Source organism: Diorhabda sublineata, chromosome 2 (assembly GCF_026230105.1).
Source record: "Diorhabda sublineata isolate icDioSubl1.1 chromosome 2, icDioSubl1.1, whole genome shotgun sequence".
NCBI classification, from domain to species: domain Eukaryota; kingdom Metazoa; phylum Arthropoda; class Insecta; order Coleoptera; family Chrysomelidae; genus Diorhabda; species Diorhabda sublineata.
The window spans coordinates 19,448,853-19,459,099 of record NC_079475.1 but is presented as its reverse complement, the minus strand read 5'-3'; the positions used below and the strand labels follow the sequence as shown (position 1 = coordinate 19,459,099).

At 31.6% G+C, this 10,247-nt stretch overlaps 1 protein-coding gene across 3 annotated transcripts; it reads right to left on the bottom strand.

Moving 5' to 3' along the window:
• Window positions 1-236: 236 nt before the first annotated feature.
• LOC130453289 (stress-activated map kinase-interacting protein 1) lies at window positions 237-10,240 on the bottom strand. Of its 3 annotated transcripts, XR_008911032.1 has the most exons (6): window positions 9,982-10,205; window positions 9,385-9,934; window positions 8,480-8,765; window positions 8,082-8,391; window positions 737-1,055; window positions 237-560 (listed from the first exon to the last, which is right to left on the bottom strand). XR_008911032.1 is itself a non-coding variant. In XM_056792943.1 (5 exons), exons 1-5 carry the CDS (start codon window positions 10,052-10,054, stop codon window positions 1,027-1,029), a joined length of 1,248 nt encoding a protein of 415 aa, XP_056648921.1. In that variant the 5' UTR covers window positions 10,055-10,205; the 3' UTR covers window positions 237-1,026. The 3 variants fall into 3 exon arrangements, 2 of the variants coding, with proteins under 2 accessions (XP_056648921.1, XP_056648920.1); XM_056792943.1 differs by having other exon boundaries at window positions 237-1,055; XM_056792942.1 differs by lacking the exons at window positions 237-560; window positions 737-1,055 and adding an exon at window positions 2,823-3,161 and having other exon boundaries at window positions 9,982-10,240.
• Between the last annotated feature and the right edge of the window lie 7 nt (window positions 10,241-10,247).

The window sequence follows — 10,247 nt, the reverse complement described above, 5'->3', positions numbered from 1 at the left end:
TAGCTCATCAAACAACAGTTTCCTTTCTGCTTTTGGTGGCATACTTAAAATTCAAATCTTTCATCCAGTTATTTTTCGAAATAGTTCCATGGAATTGTATTAACAAAAATGATCACAATCATTTTGGTTTATAAAACTCCATTGAATTGTTTCGATAAAGAACTGGACGAAAGAAATATACTCCCATTTTTAATTATGGGGAGGATGGGGCTTCAGAAATGGAATAAAAAAAATTAGACAAACGACAGTTTTTTATTACATTTTAAAAAGTGCAAAATTTACATATAGATAAATACATGTACGTACGTATATATAAGAGCATTTCATATAGTCACACTTCTAGAGAATGTGGATAGAGGTTTCGTTCTCTGCGCAACAGAATCTACAGGCTGTATTATCTGCTAAGTCTATCATCTTCAGGTGCCCATTGAGGCGACAGCGCCCTAAATAAATACATAATCATTTTAAAACTACTACTATATCTTTTTTCTTGAGTTTTTGTATGCCATTATAAACAAGAAAGCGCCATCTTTTGTTGAAGACAAAGACAAATGCAGTTTCTGTAACACAAAGAAAAATTCAGTATGCTTCTCACACAACAGTTACATGTGTAGAAATTTAAAGGTTAAAGTGTTTGAAGAAATGTCTTCTTAGCAAGTATGTCTACAAATATTATTAAAGATAGTTATTTTGACACTTATTACGAACATCTTGTAAGTACACCTATTAAACCCACCTTCAATGTTTTCTGGTGTTTGAATGTATTGTTGAAGGGGTGCTTGTGGTGGAAACAAAAAATTTTCAGAGGAGTCTCCAGCAACTGCGAAGTCTATAAATCGTGGTTTTGTATTTTTGAACATGAAAAAAAAATACCTACTAGGAAAATTTAAGGATGAGACCGAACCATTTACCAATCCAAAACCTTTGCCACCTTGTTTTAAACACAAAGAGCTGACATTTTTTAGATATACTTTCAAATTTCCTATAATGTTGCCCTTAAATCGAACCGGGTTAGACAGACAGTCTTTAACTGGGCATCAGAAAGAAGTGCAAACCTAAAATAAGAACAACTTTAATATAATTATCCAACACTTTCCTGGTATATACAAGGATATATTGAAAAAATTCTTAGCCTACTATAGAACCAAACAAAATTTCAATGTCAAAATATTTTATTACTCAACATATTCTCCTCTTAATTGGATAATTTATTACATCGAACCTGCAACGTCTCTAGACCTTTAAAAAAAATGTTTCTTCTTGTTCTGCAAACCAGACCTCCACAGCTTTTATTACCTCCTCGTTGGAAGAAAATTTACGACCTTTTGAACTTTTTTTCAGTTGAGGAAACATAATGTCAGACGGAGCCAGATCTGGTGAATAAGGGGGGCGTTCTAGTAATTCAAACCCTAAATCACAAATTTTTTGCATGGCAACACGACAATTGTGTGCAGAGGCGTTGTCCTGCAAAAACAAAACACCTTTGGATAGCTTTCCGCGTCTTTTCTCTTTAATGTTTTTTCCGTAGAGTGGTCAGTAATGTCGAATAGTAATCTCCAGTTATTGTTCTACCTTTATCCAAAAAATCAATCATGATTACTCCATGGCAATCCGAAAAAACTGAAGCAAGAACTTTTCCAGTAAATTTTTGCACACGAAACTTCTTAGGTCTTGGAGAACCAGAGTGTCGCCATTCCATCAATTGTTGCTTTGTTTCTCATCAAGTCTCATCCATAGTAACAATTCGGTTTAAAAAGCCTACAACGTTCAAACATTTGGGGATACATTTTGCAGCAATTTTTCTCATGTCCAAATTGACGTGAACTAATATAATAAACGCGTTCGTATGAAATATTCAGTGCTTCAGATATCCGTTTAGCCCAATTCGACGGTCTGATAAAATAATGTCATGAACTGCATCGATATTTTAGGTGACTGATACAGAAACTGGCCTACCCAATAGGTCATCATCTTTAATGGAAAATTTACCTCTGTTGAACCTTGCAGTCCAATTTTTCAAGGTCGCATACGAAGGATATTGATCACCAAGGGTATTAAGCATATCTTCGTAAATCCGCTTACCTCTTAACTCTTTTAAATACAGGTACTTGATGATGGCTCGATACTCCAATTTTTCGATTTTCACAATTTCGGTGGACATCTTTTTTCTTTTAATTTATTGCGTAACTCTAGTTTACTTTTTTGACGTCAAACTTTACACTGACACTTCTAATAAGTTATTGTTCGTTGATATGGTAACGCAATATTTTGTTTATGCATGGAACTGGTCTAGGTTTACTAGATATCAATACATCCTCGTATAACATAGAAATATGGTTTAGTAAAAATTTATATCCTTACTTTTTAGTTGTGTGACCACAATTTGAGATTTAAAACTTTTACACACCCATTTCAGGTATCAACTACGCGAATAGAACAAAAATGCTTCTTTTCGACTGAACACGTGCTATAATTAAATTAACAAGCTGTTGTTAGTAGACATCCACCCTAGATCAACAACGCATGTGATTGGCTCGACATTATAGCCCCTATTGTTACCTATAGTCAAATCTATAAACATATTAGCTATGCTCATGAACTCAGAGAGGACGCTACGTTTCATTTACCCCTCCCGCACCACTAAGTAACTGTAACAGTAACCTTATAGTGATAGAGGTGGTCTAGCATTTATCCAGTGGCACAGAGCATGACCATAGTAGAATTTAATGTAGAAAGTAGTAGATATTTCAAGTATATATAAAGTATAAGTGAAGTGGGGAATTAATAATTCAACTTTTTATTTTTGGGATTATAAGACAGACTAAATCACAATACGTTTATTTTCTAAAATATAACAAATCTATACAAAAATTATTAATATTTGGGTATTTTTCATATAATAAGATTGCATAAATATAAGTATTAATACTGTTCTTTGTTATAAAAACTACATATACATAATAACAATCACTTAACAATATGAAAACTTTTCTTTTTTTGTAACTTTTTTCCTTTATTTGCTAAATATTCTTCTCTTATATAACTAGACTTTAATTCTAGAATCAAATTTATTTTTTGTACCAAATCCATTGCGGTTGAAGTATTACCTTCAAAATCGTAATTTTTGTAAGTCATATTTGAAGAAAGCGAATAACTTGAAACTAAAACAAAATTAATTATGTTTCTTTAAGAGTAATTCAGAATCAGAAGTGCCTGTAAAATATAATATGGTTTTACCAATGCAACATGGCAAATATGAGAATATAACATATACACAACTGCTCAAAGCTATTTGGCCCTCCAGTAGAAGTTTCAATGAAGTAATGTCAACTATAAAGTTTGCTTTATTAATATGAATTGTATTGGAAATGAGTTCCAAATCTAGGAAGCAATCTTGTTACTTTTATTAACAACATTACATCAACAGATTTATTGGAGAACTTCTGTAATATAAACTTTTTCGCACGTCTAACCTTGTTAGTTCAGGATTGTCTTGCTGTAATTTATTTACATTGCTATTAATTTTTGAGTGGTAGCACTTTAAAAACCACATGTAAGCGTTGGTTTTGGTTAATGGCAGCGATGATTCTGTAACAAGTTCCTTGCATTGTGTGAAACAGTATGCAAGATTCATCGTATGTACTGTTTTGACATTGTAAAAAATTACATGCAATTTCGATTTGCACCAGATTCCCTCAACCTAACAATATTGGGTTTGTATTCTTTCCATTAATGAAACCTCTTGTTTTGTGAAGCCTATAAATATACTTGATGATAATCTCTCAAATATTCCCCATAATCTATAAATTTCATTAAAAGGCAAAAAAACTGGAATTCAGATACTGAATCACACAGAACATACCAAAAATAAGGTCAATCGTGACGGTAATGTAATAAAAATGTGTCATTACTGTCAATATGTCATTCGTCATCAATTTCTGAATTCCCACGCAATGTTCTTCAGATTTCGGTACACAGGTAGGTGATACTATCAGAATTTATAATTATGATTTCTTGTTGAAATCGGTTAAATGGACAATATATATTTCTCAACATACAAATAGATTGTAATTTTATAATTTATATATATAATAAATTAACAGCTAAGTATTATTTTCTGTAATTTTCCATGAATATTTCAGGATGTACTTGATGGTATGTGACAGAGTAAAGTATAGATATAAATCTTCAGAATGCGTAAATATGTGGAAGGAAACAAAAATAAATATTTTTTTCGATTTCTCAAACCCTCTCCTGGTCTGTTTTCTAAATGGAAAAAATTTTGTAAAATTCAATGCTCAACATCAAATTATCGCTTGTGTGAAAATCATTATCTGGAAAGTGATTTTACAAATAGCAATAGAAAATATTTGAAGTATAAAACTATCCCACCTATTCCTACCTTTCATCTGCCCTGACTTGTCTTCTTACATTTATGAAGATCAAAGTTAATGACCATATTGTAAACCAAGGGCATTCATATGCTGTAAGTACAGGTATAGTAGATACTAATATGATTGTCTAGGAGCATCAAGTTGATAGTTCAAATGTTCATACCATAATATTTGAAAATTTACCTATAGAAGAGCTATTGAAGTTTTCAAGTGAATTTTCAGATTCTTTTGTTACAGAGGAAATTAGTAGTTTTGACAAAAAAATCGGGTTTTTTATTGGAGCTGGAAGTAGCAAGAAAATTTAATGAATAGGGAAATGGTTATGTGTTCATCGGAATGCAATAGCCAAAATATCAAAATTGAAAAATAGTCTAAAGAATACCAAAGAGCAGTTAAAGACATTGGAAAAGTGATTTTATATTCATCGTCACTATTGAATCTAGGTAGAAAAAAAGAGACAAGACAGATTAATATAGGTACACAGAAAGTGGAAGAAGATGAGAAGTTAAACATTGACGAGGGAAAAACTAAGGATCGAACAAGATAGAAAATTATTGTTGAAAGCAAAATCTTATTAACCAAGACTGATACATCCAAAAATATAGAATCTGTAGAGCTTGAAGAGGCTTAGTGTTCTACTTTAGGTATAAATCCATTATGTACAAGGTGACAAATGGAATCTTGCCCTTACTCTACCCTATAAGGCTGGGCCCACGTAGGTATATTCTAGAATGTTGTCAGTTTCTATTGAGACGACATGAAGAGCAGTAAGTGTACTTTACAACGAATAACCTCACAACCGAAGAAACGGTGTATATCTCATTGTGTGCTTTTATTCTAGAGGTAAAAACTGTAATCATATAGAGGTTTTCGGATCAAGTTTGAAAGTAAAAGAGTAGTCAGTAAAAATACACTTAGAACGTAAGAATAAAAAAAATTATATTTGAATTTGTTAACAGGAAGTTTATGGTAAACGCGTCATCGGTTTAGGATATCAAAGTTTGCACACGCAGGTATAGAATGGCCCCCATAATCACCGAACTTAGACCTATATGATTTCTTCTTATGGGGCTCCTGAAAGATTACTGTTATGCAGAAATACCCAAGTCCAAAGATGATTTGAGAGAAGCTTTTAGAAAAGGAATATCTAATATTTCTTCATCTACAATTGAACAAATTTTTCATAGTTTTCAAAAACAACTTAATAATCGATCCTTAGCCAGGTTTTGTCATTTTTTTAAAAAAACTTGAAAATTAACCCTTTTAGACCTATAGTACACTATGGTGTACATACTATTAATTGATTATCATTATTATTTTGTTCGCAATTTACATTTTGGGACCATGTGGCATTTCTCATGTACATGTGTTTTAAAATACTGAGACTAGTGGCGACATCTAGTAGGTAAGAACACAACTAATTAGTCACTTGTTAAACATGGTCGACGAGACATTGTATTTGCCTGGTGAGTGATCATTTATTGTATTTTTTTGCTAAAATTTAAAGCAATTTCATTAGAGTTTTTGTATAAGTTACTGATTGATGAATATGTACTCTCAGATAAGTCTACAAAGCATGAAATACTATATTTGATGCTCAAATCGACGTTTTGAATTAATGTACATTATACTGCACATTAGGTCTTAAACGAACGCTATGTTGACTTTGGAATTTTATATATTCAAGGTGTATCAAGTGATACAGATATTCAAGATCTTTTAGAATTTATTCAAGATGACACTTCAGATATAGATATTTGGTGGGATTATAGCAGCGATGATGACTATGTTCCACAACAAACCAAGAGAATTGGAAAAAAAGAAATCGCTAAATTCTTCTGATCAGAATCTTCCAGCGAGTCTGAATCTGAAGAAAATCAACCAGAACTTGAAGAAACCATGAATAAGTCATAACTCAAGTATTATGAAGAAAAAAAACCAAAGTCAACAATTTTTTAGATGCGAGAGGCGATTTTTTGGGAGATTCAAATAATTGCAGCCCACCACAAAGTTTAGATTCATCGTTGCAATATTTTTTTGTGTGATGTATTTAATAAATGGCTCAGTATACCAATATTTATGCGCTGCAAAGAGGAATACCTAAGCTAACTAATCAACATAAAATTAAAACTGTTTAGCACAAGTTTCCGTCCAAAACTTTTATTATATTGGGATATGACTCTTGGTATCAGTTTATTTCTAGAATATTGTCAGGGGACAGGTTTTTTCAGCTTCGAACATGTTTACATTTTGTTGATCTCTTTCGCCATCCTGAAAATTGCAAAGACAAGTTTAATAGACTTTGTCCTTTTTTAAATAGTGTTAGGAAAAGATGTTCCCAACTGATTTTAGAGGAAAACCTCTGCATCGAGGAGCAAATGGTTCCTTTTACTGGTAATCTTGATATCAAACCATATACTTGGGGCATAAAAAATTGTTGTTTGTATGGAAAAATTGGAATCACCTATGATTTCCTATTCTACAAAGGAAAAGAAATGAGATGAGCAAAATTTGAACCAATATGGACTAGGAGGCTTCTTACATTTTGCAAACAGAATTTCTCCAAATAATCATAAACTACAATTACTTTTCATCCTATGATGTTCTGAAGGCTCTGTGCCTGTGCTGTATGACAAAAAGGAGTTTTTCAGACGGAAATAGGAGTGCAGATAATATTTCACTGGTAAAATGGTTACACAATTAAACTGTTTGCATGACTTCCAACTTCATTGGAAAAGGACAGTAAGATATTGCTAGAAGATGAGAGAAGAAATCTAATAAATATTTGAATATACTGAGGTCTGAAGTAATTCCAAAATCTAATCACTCAATGGGAGATGTTGACTTATTAGATCAAATGATTAACACCTATAGAATTATCATAAAATCACGAAATTGGATTTTGTGATTGGTAATTAATAATGCAATGTTTGTTCCAGCTAATTCATGGCTGGAATATAAGGGAGAATATAAGAGACTGTCCCAAAAATAATTTCACTTTGATGTAACTAATGGTCTTATAATGGCAGGTAGGCCTATTGAGAATGCAAGAAAAGCTCAGCTTGTGATTATTCACCAACATCATCAAAAACTGTCAGAAGAGGTGAGAAAAGACACATTGCCGATGTACAGTTTGATAATGTTGACCATATGCTCTCTATGACAATAACAAGGAACCCGCTAGATACAAAATGGCACTTTGCAAACAGTGTAGTCATATTTATTGTCAATAATGTAAAGTCCACTTTTGTCTTGTAAAAATCGCAACAGTTTCGTAAATTTGCATAGAAAATAAAGTCTTATTATAACTCGTAAAAAATTGTTTGCTGACCTTTTGTACATATAGAAATCTACAACGCAATTGTCGAGTCCGAATGGACTGTATAATTTACACACTATAATATTTTGATTGATAAAAAAATGTTTTGTCACAGTGGGGTTAAAAAACACTTTGTAACAAGGAGAACATTTCTAAAAAAATTAAAATCTGGAGAGTTAAGCTGAAGCCTATTTCAAATAAAAATGACTACTTCAGTGACTCAATGTATGTTTTTATTATTTTTTTTCCCTACTCCCATCTCAAAATTATAAGTGATTACTTTCAGCAACTTCCCATTTTTCACCTGTTACATTTACTATTTTAATTTAATAGTCAAACACAGTCAAAATCTTTGTATTCGTCATTACCTCCAGAAACTGATGTGTCTGCTGCTCCACTAAAGCTACTACCTGTATTTGTTTTATATGTTATCCTAAAAGTAACTCTTCCATTTTTATCATCTATGATTTCACAACAAGCGATACTATCAATTGGATGGCTGATGGCTTTTGCTTTAAAAGGTAATAACTTAGAACCCTTTTGAGGTACTGGATCGATTTCTATTCTCTCCCCACTCACTCCTATATTTACCTCTATTTTTGGTTTTACTTTACTCAACATATAAACTCTAAAAGAACGGTACAGCGGAGCCTCCATTAATTTATTATGATCTTCTACCTGAAACAAAAATATATAGAGTAATTAAAACTTGAAAAAAAAATATAAACAAGGTAAGTAAAATGATTTCCAAACCCAATAAACTTACTGCCTGTATAACATTTTCCATCTGTTTATTCTCATCAGCTTTTTTGTCTGATATTGTTGTAAGCCTTGTTCCAACTCCTTCGATGGTAAATAATGTATCATCTGGAAATGATACTGTTTTAATACTTTCTTTATGTTCAACTAAACCAAGACAACCAAAGCCAAATTTTGAAATTGGTTCCTTGGAATCCAAACATGGAAAATCACTATCGACCTCTCCATCCTCTTCTGTTATATAAAGTCCATAATGATTTACATTTTTAAGATTTGATGTACCATAATTATAACTGAAATTTCAATTAAAAACTAATACCTTTATAGTCTCAAAATATAAATGCAAATCTAAATAAGAGGATGGTCCCAGAAGTACTTGGCCTAACTTAGAGATGGCGTTTAATAGAGATTAATTATCAAATTTTCCTAGTTGAAATTTTCTGAATTTACTACACATTTAAGATGATGAATATTTATTTTAGAAAATACAAAAATATTTTTCCAATTTAACTAATTCTTGCTCCATTGCTTTTTTTCAACAGCCTTCAAGAATTTTTTATTTTTTGTTTCCAGTCTTTCTAGTTCTCTTTGTTCAGTTTTCAGCAAATCTTGTGATTTTTTGTCTTTTTGTGCTGCGCCATACCTTGAGTAGACAGTATCATACATTTTGAAATATCTACATTTTTTAGTCTACCAATTTTTTGTTGAGAATAGTACATTAATCTTTGGCCTATGAGTGATTCTTCTTTTAAATTTTTTACCAAAATCTCTTTATTGACAGAAAATCCTCTCTCTGCTGTCACATTGCCATGTGAAGAAGTAAGATTGATTGTAATGTTATGTATGTTATATTTTTGAGGTTTTCATATATTATTATAACAATGAAGAAATGTAAATGGGAATAGTACTCACCTAAATTTGAGAAGTATCAATCCAATCAAATCTTGTACTTTCGCATTAGCAACACAACAAACCGGCATTGGATAATTTCTCTGTTGTGGTGGTAACATGGTTAAAAATATTTTATACTTTTTAGTGGGTATATTAACTTGTCCCGTACCATCAAATTTCGCATATTCTATGAATGGATTTTTTGGTACATCTGCATGCTTTTGTATTAAAGCTGATAATTTGGAAACAGGTTTCTCAGATTTACACGCCACGTTAATATCTTTCTTTGCAAACAATTCATCTATATCCATGTCCTTATTCAGTCCTTTATTAGTTTCCCATTTAATATGCCTCATTTTCGCTGCTTTCTTGCGAATTAATTCTAATTTTTCTATTTGAGTGGCAGTATTTGATCGTTCCCTAATATTAAAATCCATATCCAGTTGGAAATCAAATGATTCGAACTCATCTTCTTCGTCATCACTTGATTCCGGATCTGGGTAAGGTTCTGTACTTTTTATATGATCTTTTATGTCTTTAGCTTCTCCAGACATTACTAGCTCGCACATTCCTAAAATATATTATTCGAAACTTACATTTCAAACGATTTTCAGTTACCTGTATCATCAGTAGACATAAATGAATTTCTTATATGGGATAATAACCAATATTTATTATCGTAAAGAGCCATTTTAAAAGTTTGGTATATTTTTCACTTATGAACAAACCCCATTGGACAAATAATATAATAATAATAAAATATCAACATAAAAAAATCTTCAATGGCCTTTTCTCTGGTCTTCTTCAATGATTTTATCCTAATAATAATAATAATGATCGTTTACCCCAAATTTACCTAGCTTTAAGTGAAAGAAGAAGAGTTT